Raw genomic sequence first — 21,907 nt, forward strand, 5'->3', positions numbered from 1 at the left:
CGACAGTTTACCGGATGGCGGAGCTCAGCGATACAGATGAATGGTAGCCTAGAATGCAAGTCAGAATAGAGGAGAAAAGAAATAGATGAATGAACAGCAAGAAGTCGTTGAAGCGGCGACGGAGCGGATTTTATAGGGCGCAGTTGGCCGTTCTGGAACGAGTATCCAGGAACGAACTATTGATTGCTTATCTTGCTCCATCGACTCTTCTCGGGAATCCGTTTATCTGTCAGTTGATCAATAGTCCAACATCTGCAATAATATGACAGCAGCATCCATAATTACTTCCTCTAGTCGACCAACCCATCTCCACCATCGAGCCCAGCGTGCCTAGACAGCCTGAGTCTGACAATAAATAGACACAATCTCGGAGACCGCCTTGGATGACTGCGGGTCGTTTCTCGCTGTCACCTTCTTTGCTTTCGCTGTCTGCTTCTCCCTCCCCAACTTCGTCACGTCAATCGTTTCTCTTCCGCGCCCTCGTGGCTGACAAAAAAGTCCTTCTGTTTTTCCCCGGAGATAAAAATTGATATCGACTTCTTCTGAGCAGCATTCTCGAGAGACTCTCTATTTATCGCATTCCCTTGGGGACAGGTCCTCAACGGCGGGGAACAAAAAGGCCACCGCCAACAACCGCCCTTTTTTATCTTCCCGCCCCTGGAGTAAGGATCGGCTGAGATTTTGAACGAGCGTCGAACGCCCCTACGATTCCTCCCCTTACGCTCTCCTACGATCGATTATTTTTTGCTGTGTACGAGCGCTCTTTTTTCCCCCCTCGACTTCTTTCAATTACAGCGGGCTCGGTCTTGTTCGATTGCGGGTTTCAACGACGTGGAATGAGTTGCGGCCAATTCGGGATTATTACGTTCGGCCAGATTAGAGATTGCTATACTCTGAGAGATTTGGACACATAACGCCTGCTATAATTTGGGATCTACGGTCGGATTTGGATTCTGGGTTCAATTGAAGGGTTACCACAACGTTAGACACGGGTTGGGATTATTCGGTTGCACCGTTTGGGCAATTAGTCCGCCAATATGATGTCCAGAAGCCAGTCAAGTTTGGGTTACTTGGATGCAGGCAGAGAGGACCCTACCACTGCGGGTGTCTCCCCTGCATTCAATCAAGCGCAGTCAGCATCGGGTCCTATCAACTTGTCGGGTCTAGTTTGCAATGTTCGCAGGACGACAGGGCGAGAGCCGCATCCCCTGGTGGGTGCCACTACAACAATCCTGGGAGATAAGTTGTATGTCTTCGGTGGCCGGGTTTTGTCTAGGAGTCGACCGCAATTGACCTCGGACTTGTACGAATTGGACCTCATTCGCCGGCATTGGACCAAGGTTGAAGCCACGGGCGATGTCCCGCCTCCACGATACTTCCACAGTGTATGTGCTCTCGGGGATAATAAGCTGGTGTGCTACGGAGGAATGTCTCCTGCGCCCAATGACGCAGTGCCAAACGGCTCTGGGCAGGAGTCGCAACCGGAGGTGGTGGTCATGTCGGATATACACGTATTCGATGTGCCTTCCCGGACATGGACTCGGGTTCCAGCAAGCGATTCGCCTCAAGGTCGATATGCGCACTGTGCAACGATAATGCCGTCTAGCGCCTATTTCACTTCCGCCAGTGCGCCATTATCTGCAATCCATCATAACCCGGCATCGGCTAATCCCCATCAAGGCTCGATTGGCGTTGATATCGATGGTTTTGGTGGTGCGGAGATGGTGGTCGTTGGAGGACAGGACAGCTCCAACCATTACATTGAACAAATAAGCGTGTTTAATCTCCGGAGCTTGAAGTGGACAAACACAAGTACCCTAGGAAGAAGCTGCGGTGCTTATCGCAGTGTCGTAGCCCCGTTGGTCGGTATGAACGTTTCAGACATTGGATCCACCTCACCCGATAGAGAAACAGCCGAACCGCCAGAAGATTCGCAAGTCGAAGGCTGCCCCATGCTTATTTATTCCAATTATAATTTCCTGGATGTCAAGTTAGAGCTTCAGGTGCGCTTACCGGATGGCCGGCTGGTCGAGAAGCCCATGCAGAGCCAGGCATCGCCTCCTGGCTTGCGATTCCCCAACGGCGGTATCATCAATGGACACTTTGTCGTGAGTGGTACATATCTTACCTCTTCGAAGCAGGAGTATGCCTTATGGGCTCTTGACTTGAAGACTCTCACATGGGGACGGATCGATGCTGGAGGATCGGTATTTGGCCATGGTAGTTGGAACCGCGGTGTGTTATGGTCAAGGCGAAACACATTTGTTATTCTTGGACACCGGAAACGCAGCCTGGTAGATGACTACAACCATCGCAGGATCAACTTTTCCCATGTGTGTATGGTCGAGCTGGAGGCGTTTGGACTCTACAACAACCCATGCAGGACCGCGCCGACTTCTGGATACATCTCCCACAGTTCTCCAGCGGTCCCTGCATCTCTTCACCAGAAACTGGCCCAGTTGACTACCGGTGGAAGGCCGTATTCCTCCGCGTCAGACGAACTAGGAAAACTCGCACAGTCTCTGCCCGAAATGGCTGATATGGAACTTCAGGCGGTTGGAGGGGAGCGGATACCTGTCAACTCCCGTATCTTGACTCGAAGATGGGGTCCTTACTTTATCCAGCTTTTGCGAGAGTCGTGTGACAGCGGAAACTCTGATTCTGCAACACTCCGGCCAGCCGTTCAGATGTATCCGAGTCGCAACTCGAGTATCACCATCACACCTTCGTTAGGAAACCACAGCAACTATTCTAACGCTACCACCCTTGTCAGCAACAATTCAGCGCCCTCAAAATCATTCTTAGCAAATCTTGAGATACCCTCTGCGCACAGCTTAGCCCCCACATCTCGACCTCGCGTGCTTTACCTTCCCCATACCTACCTCACCCTCCAGGTTCTTGTTTATTTCTTCTACACATCATCTCTTCCACCCGCCGGAACCTCGCTCTGCACACCCCAAATCCTCTGCTCTCTTCTCCAACTCGCGCGACCGTACCAGGTGGATGGTCTCCTAGAAGCAACCGTCGAACGCCTCCACCAAGTACTCGACGGTCGAAACGCCGCAGCCGTCTTCAACGCAGCCGCCATGGCTGCAGGAGGCGGCAGGGGCACCGGTTTCATCAGTGGCCCGGGCGGCACCCTCGAAGCTCTCAACGGGGCAAACGCCGCGGCCGAATCATCCCGCATCACCGAAACGGACACATCACAAAGCCACCTCACCTCTGACTCCTCCGATACCGAGCACGGCACATCTGCCATGTCCATCGCCAGCAGTGCCGGCGGACCAATGGGCTCCCGCGGCATCCCCCTCCGCATCAACACCAACTTCTCCAGCAGACGCCATCGCAGCAGAGCCGGACACGACCGAGACCGCGAAGACTCAATCAGCAATGCCAGCACCTCCACCTCCGCATCCACAAACACCAGCTTCAGCCAGTCCGACTCTGAAATGCCAGGCGAGAATTCTCGCTCCAGTCGTCATCGCCGAGACACGGATGCCGAGCTTCGTCCCCAGCGGGCTATCTGGACGGGCGATCTAAGCAGTGTCATCGGTCTGCAGAAGCGGGGCCTTCGTGGACTCATGGAGGGAAGACGGTTGAGGGAACGCAGCACCAAACCGCCCAGTACTGGTGGTCCGATCACGATTCCCCCAGGATCATTTGACAACCATCACAATGCCATATGATGCTTTCTGTTTCGTTTCTTTGCTTGAGAAGTGAACATAGAGATGCAGGTGTGAAAGTGAAATTGAGTTTTGAACATATAGATACCAAAGATTTTCTTTTCTTTTCTTTTTTCTCTGTCCGTTATCTTTTTTCATAGGCTTGTATTTACGCTTCTTAGATGGTCTACAGGATTTCTATTATCCTCGGCTGAATATTGGGCATCTGAAAGTGGGTTGTGAAGCATTGCTTTTATTTTGAATATGTCACGTCTCATAACTAGTTGCATAATGTCAAGATCGTCTTTTAGAAAGTCTCCCTACCAATGCCACGCATGAAAACGTATTTGCTAGTAGATTCGGCAGGAGGAAGCAGAGTATGCATAGTACAAATATGTACAGTACTTTTAAAAAGAAAATGCCACGCTTGGAATATGAGACAACCCCTCCAACCAAGAAGAATAAGAATAAAACTAGGACGGTCGACGGATGATATTCCGTGGACTTGAGAGAACCCATGCCTCCCACAGTGACCTCTGTTCACGCTTGACACTAATACCATCATCTCCGAGGTCATTGGCGGTAAGACCCCGCAATCTTTCCAACATTGCATCTGATAAAGGCCCTGGAGTATAATCCTTGCGCGGTAGGATTGATAGGTGGGCCCCATCTGTGAAAATCGTTTGGGTCAGCGGGGATGATGGGTCCGGTGTTGGATCCGCCCCCAAGGAGAGGGTCGGGTTCTCGAACACCTCGCCGCCATTACCATGGATCATCGTGTCGGCATCAAAATGGGCAGCGTAGTCGATATCGCGCAGATCGAGGCGCTCCAGATGCTCCATTTCATCGTGCAAGACAGACAGTACATCTCGCCATCGTCCCCCATCTCGGAGATAGATACTGAGGAGTCTGAGATCGCGGATTTGGCGACGGTGGCGGCGTGCAAATTCTATGAGCTCATCTGAGCTCAAACGCCAGCCTTGTATGCCCAATGTTCTAAGTCTCTTCCATTGTACACGGTGGAAGATCTGCTCAAGCTTGAGACCTAAAGGTGCCCCGGCTGGAAAGCCGAGATGGATGGTGGTCAAATTTCTGGCCGCCAGAAAAAAGCCGTGGAATACCTTGGAAAGGGTTTCCATGCTGTTTGTGATATCTATTACGGAATGAAAGTTGACGTCTAGGCTTGTCAACCGCGCGCCAACTGCAGAGAGAGTCACAGATGGTACTTGTAACAGCATCACCGTCGCCTCGGGGCTGATTTGTGGCCCGACGAACCGAATGGAGCTGCAGTCTGATTCCAATAGGGCAGCGCCAAGGCTGGTCACAGCTCGAGTACAAGCTGGAGCCCAATTTAAGCTTGTGGTTTGTTCCAAGGATCGATCCCGGAGATAATCGAGTAGTTGTTCATCAGCAGCATCTTGCAAACGAAGCAATTTGACCTGCTGGAGAGACGAGAAGGCAGTTATCGCGCGTCGTAGTATGTATAGATCGCGGTTCGTATCGGTCAAAAAGGTTTGCTCGCTAAGTCGACGACTGTGAAGCTCGGACACTGGAAGATCATCTGTATCAACCCCATCCAAGAGGAGCGGCCAGCCTATGGCTATTATCAGCTTTGTCTACTCGTAAAGCAGGCGGGTATTCAGAGATAATACCGCTTCCATGATAGAAGGGTCGCACCATGTACGTAAAATATTTGACATGGCATGCCAATTGCATGCTCAGGAAATCCTCCAGCCTTTGAAATCCTTCCCTGGAAAATCGCAGAACAAATCGATGAAACTTTCGTGGGGTGCCAATTCGCATAAACCTTTTACTGACGAGTCTGAATCTATCAAGGTCGGATTTTTCGCCATAGCTAGGAGCGGAGTATCCATTGGTCCCAGTGTGAGAGCTTTGGTCGAGTGTGTGAGGGGGTTCGTTCAAGAATTGCTCCGAGTTTAGGAGAAACGACAGAATGTCACTAAGTAACTCATCTGCCAGATCTTCAATGTGTCGTTGTCTGTCCATAGTTTTTGCGCATCGAGGCAACCGAATGTCCGGCTGCTTTGGCCACTCGCAACGACATGGAATTCAATTCCAATGGAGGGATCGTAGGTTCGGTTCGCGGCCGACTCAGAGAACCTCGAGAAAGAATGAAAGCAGAAGAAAAAGGGGGGCAGGTGTGGTTTGTGGGAAGAAAAACGAAGGATTCAAAAAAAGAAATGAAAAGACTGAAAAAGAAAAAAAGCAAATGGAAAAAGAAAAAAAAAGGGAACAGGCTGAAAATAACAACTGATGGAAATGATACATCCCCTCTCTCCCACTTTTTAAGGGAAACTTTCTGAGCTCTAGGGCAGGTTGAGGGGCCCAAGACACTCACTGCGCTTGCTGCAGCAGTGGATTGAAGGCGTCCCACCCAAAAGAACCACCACCCAGTCATTTGGGATCATCGTCAGTACCTATCTGACCCCAGGGGCTCTTCCACCAGAAAAGTAGAGGTTGACTTGAGATTGGTTCGACAAGGGCACCCGGCAATCACATGATTGACAGCGTATGCGGACATCCAGCGCGAACCTGCAGGAAGGGCTTGTAAAGAAGGGGAAGAGTGATTGGGGGACGGAATGAACGATGCTGGGTGGTTGATGAGAACGACGAAGGAGGAGAGGGGAAGAAGATAACACGACGAGAGCGCTGGGCATTGCAGACGCCTACTGCAGGGAGATCAACCCCGCCCTGAGAATTTGAGTGATGGGAAGCGAATCAAGTTGACGATGCCCCAGTAGCACCCAGGCTAGGTAGATTGTTTCTGCCACTAGGCTACATGGCCATGGTGATTAGTCGAGATTATTTTAAATTCCGAAGCACGAATGAGACGCAGGAGACGGGAGAAGAGGAGACGAGACGACAATTCAACATGCAGAACCGGATCGGAATCACCAACAATAGCATTCGGCGGACGGCCAATAAAAACCATTGCCTGCATGGTCTTGAGAGGGATCATCATGACCTATGGTTCAGTCGTATGAATTGCCAAAGCGCATTCTCAAACACGATGGGTAATTGTAGCTGTCATAGACGTCGCAAACCATTGAAAAATAGCAGGTGTAGGTGGTAAGTGTGTATCGTAATCGCGCACTTAAGTGAAAAGGAGCCATTACTGGCCTGATTCGTCTACAATGAGAGCAAATAATGGCGCCTCGAATTCCCACCAGTCTAGGCATACAACTGGTGAATATGTACTCCGTAATGAGCATGATGATCTGCAGGTTGACGCGGGTACTGCAATAACAACTGTAGCGTGTGAGATTTTTTTTTTTTCTCTCCGCGTTTTTTGCTTTTCCCTCTTGTTGTTTCTCATTAATTGCTGGTGTTCAGGAATTGCTGACTGCAGAAAACCATGCATGGAAGTAGCCTCCTGGGCTTAATTCAACTAATAAAACTATCTCGTCGACTGATCCATTTGGCGCCGTCTGATATCCGTACTGCTTATTTTTGATGCGAAGCTATCGCTATCGGCCGTTGGGAGCTCTCCCAAATGGAGCACGTCGACTTCAAATATGTCGAGGCTCTTCCAACCCTTCTTTGCACGTTCATCATTGACAGCAGCACCCCCCGCGCGAGTCTCCTGGGAAACGATGAGGGCGCTGATATTTTCCTCGGTGATGGTAGGCCCAAACGGGTCGGATATCTGCACGATTTTCAGGGTCAAATTGGGTCGTAGTTTCACCAGGGCATACTTCCCATTTGGGCCGGGCTGTGATACCCGTTGAATCCTGGGTGCAGTTTTTTCAGGGGGGCAGAATTCAAGGATCGCTGCAAGGAAGGATGCTGTGTTTTGGTATCGTTCTTCCCAGCTCTCCAGGAACTCGGCATACTTCTTATTCACCAACAGTTCATCCCCTGTGACACCAACACTGAGAAGCCTCTCGTTCCCTGTATCTATACTCCAGGTAGGTTCCAGGGCCAACGCTGTGGCAGTGAGGAGCAGCTTGTGTCCGATATGGAAGTGATCGAAAGTACCCCCTACAATAACCGAGAAATGTGTATTAGATGGCAGTTCGTCCTCATTAATTAGAAGAGGCTCCGAGGATTCCCAATCCGACACCCCTGAGATCGGATGCATGATTCCGGCGGTGAAATCCCTGGTTTGCGAGTAGAGACTACTGAAGGCCGCTGCCAAACTCTGTCCTGTTTTGTTGTCTAGATAAAACACACAATCCCACGAGCGTTCAGACGTGGCCAGTGTTTGCAGGTCGAGGATAGGACCATACAGTGAAACCTGGCGATTCTCCGGGACGACTAAAGCTGGATGAACAGGGTCGAAATCAATGAAGACCACGCGCGCATCAACACCTCCAGGGAAATCGAGTTCAATGCGCTGCTCGGTAGAGACAATGCCAATAAGGCTATAGATACTCGCTAGGAAACTCTGAAGTCGTTTAAAAACCTTCGCCCTGGGCTGATAGGAAGGGGAAAGCAGTCCGGGGATGGACAAAGCAATGTCCAGCACTGCAATGTCATTGGATCCATTGAGCATACGTGAGATCTTTGAGAAGACATCCGACAAGGACGGACCATATGCATCCCTGAGCTGCTCAAAGGAAGTAGATGGCGGGGGTGGAAGAAGGAGCAAACCGGACGGTGGGCTGAAGCGATCGGAGGCCATTGCGGGGAAGGTTGCAACAGCCAGAATAATCTAGCAAATGCTATATAGACAGGCACAGAAACGCAAGTTATACAAAGTATGAAATTGGAGCTAAGCACAGATGAAGAGAAACGGAATGGAAGACCCAGAGGATGCAACTGAGGAGGAAGCGAGGACGTTTCGTTGACTGGCGATTTTCTGGGGATTTGTTGCATCGTCCAATGGCGGATGACTCAGCAGCACGAGACTCCTCGCTGTCTCTCGATCCCTCTTTCGTATCGCCTGGTCTCTCTCCAGACATCGCCAGTCGATGCCATTCTGAATCCTTCGGGCGTCGCGCTCTCTCGAATCAGCTCCATTATGCTCTTGTGAACCATTCTTTACGCCCTCTTTTCCCCTGGCATGATCCAAGCTGTTTCCGATTCTTGGTGCGGTCGGAGCTCCTACCAGCACATGCGTCTGATTCTCCCCGCCTAAACAGCCATTCCGAGTCTCCCAAAGGTTTAGTTGCTGGGGTAAGGTGACAAGGAGCTTTGCTTCAACCAGGCCAGAGTGCACAGGAAAGCTTTGCTCGTCGTTGATCGATAGTCGCCTCTTCTAGTGCACATCCCATGTCGAACCCCGCGTCCTACGAATCCCCTCGACGGGCGGGTGCCTTTGGCCGTCAGCCAGAGGAGCTTCATATTCCGTCAACGGGGATGCATCGCCAGTCCATGTCCCACGAATACCCACCGGGTTCAGAAGCAGGGCCCAATCATGTCCCCTCAATCAATGTCCATCCGTCCAGCGCTCAACCAGGCCAGTATGGGGGTAGCAATAGCGGCGCCGCCGGCGGCAATGTTGCTCTCCCAGGCGCTCTTCAACCAGGAGGGAATGCTAGCCGCCCGGCATCCATGTCTCTGGGTACAGCTTCGTCTGGTATTCCTGCACTTCCTCAGTTATCCACGCAGTTGCAGCAGCAGCAGCAACAACCATCGGCGACGACCCCTCGTTCTAGCATGGCCAATTCGCATGCGCACTCTAGGTCCAGCCCGTCTGGCTTCGACCAGCCCAAATACAACAAGCATACCGGGGCAGTAGAAAACTCCAAATATACATCACCTCCCAGTACAGGTTATCCACCCCATACGCCCCAAGGAGCGAAATACTCCCCTCTCGGACTAGCAGACATCCGACCCTCGGCAGACCTTCTGAACGATACTATTGCCAGCCAGGGAGTTTTGCCCTTCAATGGCGGTGATTCCCAGGTGCCCACAAATAGCAACTATGTAGCCCCGTGGCCCATATATGCGGTGGATTGGTGCAAATGGCCGATCACTGGCAATTCGGGCTCATTTGGCGGCAAGATCGCACTTGGGAGCTACTTGGAGGACAATCACAACTACGTAAGAACATCGCCCTACGCTATATATATACGTGCTAATGGGAATTAGATACAAATCATCGACACGCATTGGACCCAGCCCGACCCAGATACCCCTGACGCCGCTGCGGGAGAAATCAAGTTGGATTATGTCAAGACCGCAGAGGCTACGCATTCGTACCCTGTGACAAGAATACTCTGGGAGCCTCCCTCATCGCAAAAGCAATCTACAGACCTACTGGCGACTTCGGGAGATCATCTCCGTCTATGGTCATTACCTACCACACAACCCCTGCATAGCTCCAACTCGATTACGCGGCCCTCCAGTCAAAGGGATGTCGCAACTGCCAAGCTCTCCCCATTGGCATTATTGTCGAATTCCAAGTCGCCAGAGCATACTGCCCCGATCACCTCTCTCGACTGGAATACGATCTCTCCAAGCTTGATTATCACGTCCAGTATCGACACGACCTGCACTATCTGGGATATCCCGACTCTGACGGCTAAAACCCAGCTCATTGCTCATGACAAGGAAGTATATGATGTTCGGTTCTGTGCAAACAGTGTTGATGTTTTTGTCAGCTGTGGTGCGGATGGAAGTGTGCGAATGTTCGATCTTCGTAGCCTGGAGCACAGTACCATCATCTACGAACCAACTGATAAGAATGACAAATGTAGGTTTTATCCATTATGTTACTGGATCTTATGCTAACAAGAATGTACAGTAATGAGTCCCGGAAATGGTGGAAGCCCATCAGCGCCATCTCAATCATACACATCTCACCCGCCATTGTTGCGAATCGCAGGTATGTTTCTTATCCCGACGTTCTGATCCGGGGAGCTATCAAAGGTTACTCACTGAATAACACAGCATCTCCTCATGACGCTCATCTCCTTGCAACATTCTCCTCGGATTCCAACATTGTCCGCGTGTTAGACGTACGGCAGCCGGGCCAGGCACTTCTGGAACTCAAAGGACATTCCTCATCCATGAATTGCGTTGAGTGGTCCCCTAACCGCCGTGGAGTCCTTGCCTCTGGCGCGGATGACTGCTTCGTTATGCTCTGGGACTTGATCAATCAACACAACGCTGCTCCCATTTCGTCGGTACCCCATAACCCCGGCGGTGCACCCTCAACATCAGAACGAGGACCGGCCGCCGCTTGGCAATGTGATTACGAGGTTTCCAACATTAGCTGGTCCCCGCAAGGTGGAACAAATCACTCAGGGCATCCCCGGGACTGGCTAGGTGTTTGCGGTGGACGAGGGATATGGGGCGTTGGACTTTGAAAGGACGAACGAGAGAAAAAAAATCCTTAGATCTATTTGCATCTTTCTTCCCTTCTCTTACTCTCTTATACTCTCTGTTTTTTGTGCGGATGTGTCTTATTTACTGTTTTTCACGAGGACGATACAGACGAATCGACGTCGACCTGATCATGTGAAGCGAGCCATTGTTGGTTTTGTTGGTATAGTACGAGTGAATGAATGAATGAATCACCAAAATCAAGTTTATAAGTCCATAACTATTTCATTCTGTCTTAATGAGACTACATGAGATCTATTTCAAGACCGCAATATCAAGAAGCCATGGATCATTGATGTATTTACTTCTACTTTGAGTAGATGGTATAACTAACTGTACATGAATAAATGAAATTATACAGCCAAATGAGCCTAGTAGAAGACAAACTATGAAACACGCTCGCTAAACATACATTACGCAGTTTTCAAGATAAACAGAAAAGGAAAATGCATTTATGGAACATGGCCGTTTTTCTGTTCAGTAGGGTTGGCTGTGATTTTTGCCTCGATCCACCGGGCAAACTTGACACTCGGGATATCAACCGCTCGCCAAAAGATATCGCCGGCCCAAATAGAAACAGGAAGACAAATGAGCCAGCCGATCAGGAAGCCAAGACAATATTGAAAATTGGTCTCCTTGCCCACTGTATTCCAGATACTGGGCATGATAGAGTATCCCAAGGAGTGGAGGATGGGACCGTGGACAATGTAGAACGCATAGGAGATCTTGCCCAGGTACTGCGAGAGAGGGTTCGTGAAGAGCCTCTGTACCTCCTTGGAGTGGTTGATGCTGAAAACGATTAGGATTGCCCCGAGTGATTGAGGGAATCGATCCGGGTCCCGATAGTATTCTGGGGTCAGTTCCCAGAGCCACATATAGAAGGGGGTCCATTTAAATCCAGTGTTCGGGGAGGATCCCAGGTAGAGGCCGAAGATAAAAATGGCGATCCACCATTTCCAGCCCGACATTTGGAAATACTCCTTGAGAGAATTGGGAGTGCTGCTCGTGGATTTTTCTTCCGTTGATGAGCGTTCCCACGTCCCATATATGAGGTCCAGCTCCGCCATCAACATGCCAGAGAGGAACAAAATAACATCCCATCGACCCCAGCGCGTACAGAACCAGATCAGACCGCAGACTAAGGTCATTCGCACAGCGGCCACTAGGCGAGAAGTGGCCAATATAGTGACAAATAGGACGATGGAACAGCGAAATTCGACGGGGATAGTCCACAGGTGAGGGTTGTAGTAGTTGAAGTACATTTCCCAGTGCCAGAAGTTGAATAGTTCTGCTACCTCATAATGCCAACTCCAATACTGCAAGTACCAGGTTTTGAAGATAGGTGGATGCTGTTCATTCGTACCCTGGATCGTGTGGCCCTCATCAATCACTTCTTTTGCATAATCATAGACGCCCGCGCGCACGGCAAGCACAACGAGCGAGATACCGACGAGTGAGGGGATATATAGTCGCAGCCCGCGACGAAAGGTCGAGGAGGCCAGAACGTTGAAGGTCTGTTCCCAGGAACGACTCCGGCACAGTTTCAAAGGCTTATATGAAAGCACATAACCCGAGATCACAAAGAAGATAGCAACCATAATATGACCGGAGATCAAGAGGTGAAAGATGGGAAACTGCAAAATCCCAAAGTTGTCCCCAGGAAACCCCCACCCGACGGATACCTTCCATGTGTAGGTGAAGAGGAAGTGAAAATTGAAGACCAGCAGACAAGCCCAGCCTCTCAAACCGTCAAGCGCCGCGATGCCATGGAGTTTGCTGAGTTGCGGCGGTTGACCACCCACTCGGTGCTGCAAGAAGCTTGGAGTGAGAAATATGCCCAGTTTTTCAAGGAAGTCGTCCAGATAGTCTGGCCAACTGTCTGAAAGATCTTTGATAGGTAGTTCTGATTCCTGGTGGCTGGCGAACGTTTGCGACGCGGAGAAACCATCGACACTCGCCGGGCTGCGTTCGGAGTTTGCCTCCAGGTCGTTGAGGGGAACGCTGCTAGTGGGCGATGGGGATCGAGAGGCCTTTTCAGAGAGCGACATGGTGTTGGAATAATATGTGCTGATGAGGAAGTCGAAGGTTAAAAGACGACGACAGGTGGAGGTGCGTAGTAGTTGTATAGACTTGGTTACGCAACTCGATTCCCAAGCAGGGCTATACCCACCATAGACCAGAGGATTCACTGTGTCACTTCAGGTATAGGAGATATCTCCGCGTTATACAAAGCTCCAAAGAACGGCTGAGGATATGTCCTGTGATAGGGGCTGTGGTTGATGCGTAGAAACGAAAGAGTAGCTCAGACGGCGACCGGGAGAGGGGCGACGAGAGTCATCCTGTTCAGAGTGGCAACAGTCAGTAAACCGAGACCATTTAAATCGCATAGAATATAGAGAATGAGCCTTACTTGGAGGATGAGGATAGGAGACGGAGAAAGAAGAGAGGAGAGAAATGGTGGGATGGAACGGGTTGGTTTGATGATGATGAAAACGGGATGCCGATCGCCATCGCTGCAACCATTGACGAAAGGAATAATTATTAAAGAATTATCCGACCCACTGGTTGCGTGTTTCTGAAAGATGACAAGCATTTGCTATTGATGAAGGAGAGCTCATTTCTATTTTTGATTCATCCATGATAGTGTTGTGTCGTACCTTACGGACCTAGTAGTTTAGTAGCTATTCCAGCCAACTGATGGACTGCGATGAAAAAACAAAACGGCCTAACAGAGCTTGATTAAGGCAATAAATTAGCTTGATTAATGCCACATAGACCAGCTGCAGTGATTGGCTGGATCGGATTGGATTCAACGACTGGAATTGTATCCTGGTTGTTGCAGCCTCTCTGACTGCATCTGGGGTCGGCCATGTCCAATAATGCCAGATATCCTCAACTTCATTCTCGATGGACTGCACCGTCCTTGAGATTCAAACATCCAGAGGACGTGGCGATATCCATCATAATTGATAGACTTCATTTACATCCTGATATACTCGCAGTCTAGTTTCCCTCGAGTCTCGGCTGCCAGGGGCAATGGCTTCTTCACATGGAGCAACTCTCGCCAGACAATGAAGCAATTAAATAAATTCTTCGATCAGCGTCATCTAAACACCATGTCCAGATCAGCATTACCATAAGCCGTAAATCCCAAGCGCATCTCCGTTGGTGGTTCTCCGAATCCGCTGCCTGTCGTTCTTTGTCCATCTTCATCTTCACATCGTCAACTCATCCCGACTTCACCTTCTTCCCTCTTCTCTCTCCCCTCCCCCGAAACGGCCCCTCGACGCCCTCGTTGCGACGACGGAGCCAGCCTCTGGATGCCCCGGTCTTTGTGAACATTTGATCCGTATTTTGTCATTCGTTTTTTTTCTCTTTTTATTTGCCAGGTTATCGCGTGTTGGAACAACAGCAGGAAAAGAGCAGCAAAAAGGGAAGAAAAAAAAGCAACATCTGTCGCCATGGATTTGCGCACCATCATGAACAGCGACGCCGCCGGCGCCTCCAACAACAACAATCCCACGCCATCGTCGCGCCAGTCGCCGAGTCAGGCTTCAATCAGCCATCCCGAGTCAGCCTATCCTCCCCGCCAGCAACAGCAACCGCAACATGCATCCTCCTCGTCCTCCGTCGCCTCCTATCCGCCAGGCTATCCCGGACGGCCAGCTCAGCCTCCTCCGTTGCAACCACCCCATGCCTCTCCAGACCGTTCCTCCTCCTACGGCTCCATTCAATCGCCCTATCGTTATAATCCTGCGTCGGGTTTGAATGCAGGTGCTTCATCTCAGCGAGGCCAGAGTCCCCCGGCTGCTGTTCCTCCTTCGCACCCTTATTCGCGCTCCGCGTCAACTAGCTACACTCACGAGCTACAACATCACCAACCGCAGCAGCAGCAGCAGTCGGCTGGTCCCTTGGCTTCGCCTTATAAACCGCAGCCGATAAATACTAGGATTCAGCATCCCGAACAGCAGCAGTCCTACTTTGCGCAGCAGCGTTCGCAATCCATACAGTCTGTCCTGACCCCCCTACTTCACTTCCAGCTACTCATTGTATTCCAGGGAACCCCCCCCGTCGGCGTCATCTCACCCCTATCAGTCGCAGCAATTCTCACCTTCTGCCCATGGGTCTTTGCCAGGCACTCCCTTAGGTCCTCCTCCCGCATCCTACACGCGCCATTCGCCGTCCACCGCCCGCCCACCGTCCGCCGGTCATGACTCCCAATCGAACCAACCATCCAGTCCCTGGGTTAGGCATAATTCCCAGATACACGATCAGAGAAACCCGGTGTCTCCAACTGCGCAATCTCGCAATAACAGTCAGGTGGAGCAAACCCCGCGACAGCATCCTTTGGGGTCGGAGAGAGAGCAGAGTGAGAGCGTGAGTCCCAAGACTCTCTTCACTCCGGGCTCTCGCCAAGGGAGCACGACGGGAAGCCAGGATCAAACGGGCCCTTCTCAGCGCAATCGCTCCGAGGATATGACATGGAAAGACAGTCCCACGGGATCTGCGTCTGGCCCTTCGCAATCCGGGATTGGCCCCGGCGCCCAAGTCTCTAATTCCACGCCGACTACTGCGCACAGAAACAGCTCACCGCCTCCCCGAGCATCTTTATCGCGTGAAATTCACCCAGGAGACAAAGAACCGACATTGTCAACGATGATGGACGTCACCCCCGACTCAGCAAGGTCAAGCCCACACCCACCTAAACGGAAAAGGATGCGGTACGACGAACCCCCAATCTACGCCCAGAGATCATCTCGCACAAAGGGGAAGTGCCCTCCGATTTTGAACCGACTACCTCCAGTTCCAAAGCATGCAAGGGACTCCATTGAAAACCCATGGACTCTGCGCAAACAATCATCTTCGTCAAATGCTCCCGCGGCAGCCCCAGCCCCAGCACCTTCTGCTCCTGCTCCTGCTCCTGATCCTGCTCCTGCAACACCCGCGCCCAAGGTCAAAGCCGAAGAAGCCACCACGGTCAACGGACCACCAGTCTCACACTCGCCTGCTGGGCCACCCAAAGAGGGGTCTCTGGGACAATGGGAGCCTTCTATCACGGGATTCATACCGCATGAAGAAACCACAAAGTTGGTGTGCGATTTCCTCTTCCAACACGTGGTTCTACGGAACGATGTCGGTGCGGGTCCAGCCGGCTCCTCTGCGGTTGGCCAGGGAGCAATCATTGAAGTGGAAGCGAAACTGGGACAGCTCATCGATATGGATCGAGGCGACAGACTTCGTTTGCCAATAATGACTGAAAGCGTTTTGAACAAGGAAGGTTCTCGGCTTCGGACCTCGTTCGAAAGCTCAATGACATTGGTAAGTCCTTGTTCTCACTTCCGAAATAGAATTCAAGATCGCATTTTGACTTTCTGAGCAGGCGCAACACCGAGCAATGAACAATTTCCTCAATGAAACTGTGAAATCATCCATGCCTCAAAACAACCCAGGACGAATCCCCATATCCTACGCACACAAGAAGGAACGAGATACCTTCTACGAAGTCTCCCCTTCTGAACTCCCCCCCGTCATCAGGCAGAACCTCAACCCGCGGCACAAGCCCAGAGTACGAGTGACCACAGACCAAAGAACTGGTGAAATCCTCGCCAAGATTGTCAAATGTCGGGTCGCAGATATGGACGTGCATAGCCCTCGCACCTGTGTCGACTGGCGGGTCAGTGTGAATCTGGAAATGAGCTATGATGGCGATGTCAGCCACCTCCCCATCATCGACACCGCAAAGGGCGGAAGAAGCGGAGATCGAAATAAGGACCGTATGAGCTATCGTCATTTGGCCTATCAGGTTGACCTCACACAGGTTGCTAAATCAGAAGTAAGTTTGACCTTATACCCTCCTACTTGTCAACGTTCCCTGGCTAATATCTGTTGCTGTACAGATCAAAGGTGATTTCGAACACGAACTCGAGGTTGAAGTCTCCGCGGCCGAGATCCGTCGTCAAGGCCAACTCGCCATGACCGGTGATCCCAAAAATCAGTATGAAGACTTGGTCAAGGGCTTTGTGGATAATATCCGCATATTGGCGCGAACAGTACCTCCATAAATCTTATATGTTTTCCTAGGCTTTTTCTATTTCTTTTTTTTATCAATTTCATTGCCTTTATTCAAGGCTACATTTCAGTGATACTTTTTCTTTTTTCTTTCACCATTCATCATAGAAGGGGAGTTTTTGAAACATCCGATCAAGGCCAGAAAAAAAAAAAAAAACAAAAAAAAGAACAAAAATTGGGAGTGCCTAACTGCAATTTCGGTCTGGATTTCTTCTTTTACATCTTACGTTGGCATTGGTATCTTTTTCTTGAGTCGACTTCTCACCCAGGTCTTTTTTTTTTTTTTTTTCCATCATTGTTAACATTATCTCCATTCTCATATTTGACACTTAGGGTGGTAGGGAAAAGTGAGTGTATGGCATTAGATTAAGGAAATGATTGATGCGATATGCTGGTCGATTTGTCCAACTTTTTTTTTTTCTTCTCGACTCATCGGTGATTCTTCTTATGTCTTTATTTCATCTTTTGTGGCTACTATAAGGGAGATTGCTTAATTTTACGGCATTCTAAGCCTTTTTGGTGTTGATATTTCTCTCCTCTCTTCATCACCATTTTGTACTGTACGATAGCAATATCATGAAATGCAATAATCCAGATCTTTTATCAGAGTTTATCTTGACTAAGCCATGTCCAATAATGTAACAATGCAATAAATAGTCCATAGTGCAGATAGTACAGTAAAAAATTCGACCATGTCTGGACCGTGAATATAATACGATGATCGGAAAGTAAGAGAGTAAAAAGAAGAAATGAATACGCCAGAGCCTTGGGGAACTCCTTGCTTCCTACCGGTGCGAATCTATCAAGGGCTCGGCGTTCCCTCCTCATATCGAGGCCCGCCATCATCTCCATCTCCATATGGTCCTGCTCCCGGGGTAGCTGCTGCTCCACCAATTGCCGGGGTAGGGGCATCATATGGCGTGGGAGCGCCGCCTGGGGTTGGGGCGTTGAAAGCGCCGGGTGTCGGGGCACTGTCAGCCCAGCCTCCAGGCGTGGGCGCGGACGCTCCAGGCGTCGGAGCGGCGTAGGCGCCTGGGGTGGGAGCACCGAAGTCTCCGCCAGGCGTTGGTGCATCGTAGCCACGGGACTCTCTGCTTCCACTCGCTGTAGCGCCACCAGACCAGGCGGGGGTTCGGCTACCGGAGCTGGCACCCCAGGCTGGAGTCCGAGACCCGGCTGCAAAGGCATCGAAACCGCTCGATCCAGAACCAGAGTCATAAGGAGTTCTTGCGCCCGAGTTCCAAGCCGGAGTGCGTGAGCCACTGCCACCATACGCAGTACGGCTGCCGTCGTAAGGGTTGGACGTCCGGGATCCATCCATTCTCCATGCCGGGGTGCGAGAACCGCCTCCGCCTCCTGACCAAGCAGGTGCTGAATGTCCGTTAGAATCATATGCAGCGTGGTCGGCATGTAGTATTGGGAATACTTACTCCTCGATGAAGAAGGACCACCCCAGGCGGGTGTCCTGGAAGAATCGCCAGCACCCATCGGAGTGCGGCCCCCGTGCCAGCCAGAGGGTGGTCCAGCAGAAGCTCCATGGGGAACACGTGGTCCTCCACGTCCGCGAGGCATATCAACCGTCGCACCAGTAACAGGGCTGCATAGAAAGTTAACAAGACCACTCGGGGGTAAAAAACTCTAGGGGAAATACATACTCTTTGACGACAAGAATTTCCTTGGGTATGGTCACCAATTTGTTCTTGGAATGGAGCTCGACGCGTGCTTGAGTATCACTCGAATCTTTGACAATTCCAACCAGACCCTTGAATGGGCCCTTTCGCACCATGACGGTCTTCCCGAGCATCCGGTCACGACCAAAGCTCTTAGGAGGACCCATCGAGCCACCGCCGCCGGGCATGTTCTGCTTCATCAAAGCAGGGTTCATCTTGGTCAGATCGGGCCCGCTAGATCTACCTCCTTTCGTCGACACTGTAACAACATTCGTGGTGCGCACAACAATGATACCTGCGTTCTCGGCTTGGGCCTTGTTGTGCAAGAACAGGAACGAGCGGTGGATGTGAAGAATGAGTCCATTCCTCTGCTCACCGTAAAGCTCCCGAACAGTATCCCCATGTCGAATCTCGGCACCGTTGCGATCGGTCGCTACAGCGTCTCTACGGGGAGTAATCTTGTTTGTGACCTGCGTGGGAAGAATGGTCCGGATGGAGCCATTCTGATCCAGGACTCGTAAGGATTCACGGTCAACTTTAATGATACAAGCAACGGTGGCAGCACTTGAATGTCAAATTAGTACGTGATGGAGATAGAAAAGTATCACAATCAGGGCAACTCACTCTAGTTGAACGAGGTCATGCACGTCAAACATGCCGAGTTTTCCGTCAACACCAGTTTCAGCAGACAGTCGAAGGTCTTTACTGAAAACCGTAATCTCCTGCATGCTCATATCACTGAGCAAAGTCACTGTATCGTCCTTTACCTGTACCACCATACCCAACTCATCTTGGTATCTGCTACCGCCAATGACCTTGACATGGTCACCTTCCCTGAAGCGCTTGCGGAGCGACTTTACAGGAGCGTCGATCATCTGGCCCGCCAGGTCGCCTTCGGTGACCTGCAAAGTCACAATTTCTCCACGGGTAGAGCTGGTGCGACCAACCAAGCCCTGCTGTTCACCACGGAACACCTCAACTGGATCACCCGGAAGGTACGAGTCTTCAGCTGTAGCATTTTTGAGAGTCTCGGCAAGGGAGGCAAGGTCTAGGTTAGATGTGCCATCCTCAGAGCCACGAGCAAACATGGTGACTTCCTCTAGCCGAGGGTTGACATTCTTTGTGATCAGGTGCTGGACCTTCATGTCCTTGATCAGGAAACCATCGACATAGGTCTCGTTCAGATAACCCCATGACTTTCCACCAAGACCTGAAGTAGCCGATAGATACTTGCCATGCCTCTTTTTTGCCTCTGCTTCGCTGAATAGACGTTGAGGGGGGCGAGCAACTGCTGGGTTCATGCCAGGACGCTTTCTCTTGGGGTCGACTACTGGTGCACCAGTGTCTTCGTTCAATCCATAATCCAGTCGTGGGACCAATCGGACAGTAACATCCAGACCATTTGTTTCGACCTCTTCGATCTGGGCCAAATCGTTCATGTACTTGCCACGCTTGATGCGAACCCATCCACCAGGTACAAGCTCTTCGGATTTCTGTACACGCAAAAGATCGGGCATTTCCCTCACAGGGACCAAGATTGTCTTGGATCTGGGATAAACGTTGGTCATGTCTTCCAGCGCTTCCATGACATCGGCCTGTCTGCGGGCTTCCACATAAATGTAGCCGCTCATAGCACCCCCACGCTCAAAAGCAGAAATGATCTTGATGGGCTTTCGAGAACCCATTGGTCTCTCCTCCATGCGCTTCTGGATTGCGAATACGACGTCACGCTCCTTTCCGGCTTTACAGCGAACACCCCAGATACTAGGATCTTCGACACTGGGAAGGAGCAGTCGCTTCGGGACGACGACGGCGTCAGAAGCATTCATGCGGTTTCGTCCATACCGCTCTTTGAGCATCTGAGCCTGCTTCTCGGCGTCCATGCTAGCCTCGAGCTCACGCTGACGATCAAGTTGTCGGTGTCGACGATCGTCCGTCTCTGCACCAACAGGCAGCGCATCCATGTCGTCTGGGTGCATCTCCGCTCCGAATTCAGCCAATTCGTCTTCCTCATCTTCTGCTTCATCCTCATCCTCATCGACACCGGCCTCTTCTTCGAAGAAGGAGTGCACACCTCCTCGCCTTCTTCGCTTTTTCGGACGACCCTGTGTAAAGCGCAAAGAGTCTTGTCAGCCTTGCCACTACCTAGAAGAGAAGCACTCCAAGGAAATCAAGCAAAATCACGCACAGAAACGGCATCTTCGTCGTCTTCGTCTTCCTCTTCCTCCTCCTCCTCGTCGTCATTGTCGCCCTCTTCTTCATCGTCTTCGCGACCGTCGCCGTCCTCATCATCATCCTCATCATCTTCGTCCTTTGGCTGTGCAGTCGCTCGGCTACCGTTGGGCTTCGTGTCTTCTTCTTCTTCGTCATCCGAGTCGGCGGCTGGTTTACTCGCAGGCTATTTTCCCATTTTCTCAGCATCGTCTTCTCCCATTGCCACTTTTTTACTACCACCAACCTTTACATCTTCGTTATCAGAGTCCTCGGCGGGAGCGGGGTTGAAGTCATCATCCTCCTCATCGGACCCAAAGTCCTGGTTGGCTAAATTATGTGACATTGTGCTTTAAATGCTTCTGAACCGGTTGGTTTGTTCGGGAATCCGTAGCTGGCCGATCACTGCCTCAGATATGAGCGGAGGGAGATCGAGAGAGCGCAAGGCAGGGTTCTATCCGACTAGCAAAATCAGAAGAGTTGTTAGATTGATCGTTCCTTTAAGGGGGGCTGTTCAAGCAATTTATAGGAACCAGGGACAACGTCACTAAGCCAGCTGGGGAAGGCAGATCGGAGCAAAGAAATTCCAAGCTGCGGATGACTAGTCGACTCCGGCCTGGCAACCGACAGATGAAGGGATGGGTTGGAGTGACTACCTTGTATTAATGAATCGTAGCCAGGCAATCAAGCGGCGTTTCGTCGCCAAGTCCGCGACCGCGACAGGATAGCTCGTTGTCTCTGGTCTAGAGCGAAAGAAACAAACAAGAGATAAATCAGAAGCTGCCCACTTCAATTTTCAGTAGGGCGAGCCGTCAGTGTGTATAAATACACAGAGGAGGTATTCAGGAGAGGTGATGAGGTTCGTGGTCAAAAGCTCCTCCGATGATCTTCAAATGAAGTTGAAACGGCGCCAGGCGGCTGCGTTTGTGGTGCGAGTGCGGCGCCGTAACTTTCGTCGACTGGTCAGTTTGCAACATAAAATCTAGTTGCAATGAATATATT

At 50.9% G+C, this 21,907-nt stretch overlaps 7 protein-coding genes across 7 annotated transcripts; 3 read left to right on the forward strand and 4 right to left on the reverse strand.

Moving 5' to 3' along the window:
- Positions 1 to 1,037: 1,037 nt before the first annotated feature.
- On the forward strand, positions 1,038 to 3,686 carry ASPWEDRAFT_102075 (putative regulatory protein Ral2; the record flags this gene model as incomplete). Its single annotated transcript, XM_040827447.1, has 1 exon — positions 1,038 to 3,686. One exon carries the CDS (start codon positions 1,038 to 1,040, stop codon positions 3,684 to 3,686), a length of 2,649 nt encoding a protein of 882 aa, XP_040694659.1.
- Positions 3,687 to 4,135: 449 nt separating this feature from the next.
- ASPWEDRAFT_99990 (F-box domain protein) lies at positions 4,136 to 5,669 on the reverse strand (the record flags this gene model as incomplete). Its single annotated transcript, XM_040839705.1, has 2 exons — positions 4,136 to 5,256; positions 5,315 to 5,669. 2 exons carry the CDS (start codon positions 5,667 to 5,669, stop codon positions 4,136 to 4,138), a joined length of 1,476 nt encoding a protein of 491 aa, XP_040694660.1.
- A 1,411-nt stretch (positions 5,670 to 7,080) lies between these two features.
- On the reverse strand, positions 7,081 to 8,307 carry ASPWEDRAFT_23110 (putative pantetheine-phosphate adenylyltransferase; the record flags this gene model as incomplete). Its single annotated transcript, XM_040832443.1, has 1 exon — positions 7,081 to 8,307. One exon carries the CDS (start codon positions 8,305 to 8,307, stop codon positions 7,081 to 7,083), a length of 1,227 nt encoding a protein of 408 aa, XP_040694661.1.
- A 590-nt stretch (positions 8,308 to 8,897) lies between these two features.
- On the forward strand, positions 8,898 to 10,939 carry ASPWEDRAFT_23111 (WD repeat protein; the record flags this gene model as incomplete). Its single annotated transcript, XM_040832444.1, has 4 exons — positions 8,898 to 9,671; positions 9,720 to 10,323; positions 10,375 to 10,455; positions 10,521 to 10,939. The coding sequence occupies 4 exons, from the start codon at positions 8,898 to 8,900 to the stop codon at positions 10,937 to 10,939; spliced, it is 1,878 nt and encodes a 625-aa protein (XP_040694662.1).
- A 468-nt stretch (positions 10,940 to 11,407) lies between these two features.
- Positions 11,408 to 13,003, reverse strand: ASPWEDRAFT_47664 (acyltransferase family protein; the record flags this gene model as incomplete). The annotated part of the gene is made up of 1 exon (XM_040836995.1): positions 11,408 to 13,003. The coding sequence occupies one exon, from the start codon at positions 13,001 to 13,003 to the stop codon at positions 11,408 to 11,410; it is 1,596 nt and encodes a 531-aa protein (XP_040694663.1).
- Positions 13,004 to 14,292: 1,289 nt separating this feature from the next.
- Positions 14,293 to 17,322, forward strand: triA (putative mRNA capping nucleoside-triphosphatase). Its single transcript, XM_040832553.1, has 4 exons — positions 14,293 to 14,964; positions 15,014 to 16,274; positions 16,336 to 16,788; positions 16,853 to 17,322. The coding sequence occupies exons 1-4, from the start codon at positions 14,417 to 14,419 to the stop codon at positions 17,015 to 17,017; spliced, it is 2,427 nt and encodes an 808-aa protein (XP_040694664.1). The 5' UTR covers positions 14,293 to 14,416; the 3' UTR covers positions 17,018 to 17,322.
- A 504-nt stretch (positions 17,323 to 17,826) lies between these two features.
- On the reverse strand, positions 17,827 to 21,251 carry spt5 (transcription elongation factor spt5; the record flags this gene model as incomplete). The annotated part of the gene is made up of 6 exons (XM_040827504.1): positions 17,827 to 18,395; positions 18,455 to 18,621; positions 18,680 to 19,258; positions 19,319 to 20,819; positions 20,879 to 21,092; positions 21,153 to 21,251. 6 exons carry the CDS (start codon positions 21,249 to 21,251, stop codon positions 17,827 to 17,829), a joined length of 3,129 nt encoding a protein of 1,042 aa, XP_040694665.1.
- Between the last annotated feature and the right edge of the window lie 656 nt (positions 21,252 to 21,907).

The sequence above is a fragment of the Aspergillus wentii genome (genome assembly GCF_001890725.1).
Source record: "Aspergillus wentii DTO 134E9 unplaced genomic scaffold ASPWEscaffold_1, whole genome shotgun sequence".
In the NCBI taxonomy this organism is placed as follows: domain Eukaryota; kingdom Fungi; phylum Ascomycota; class Eurotiomycetes; order Eurotiales; family Aspergillaceae; genus Aspergillus; species Aspergillus wentii.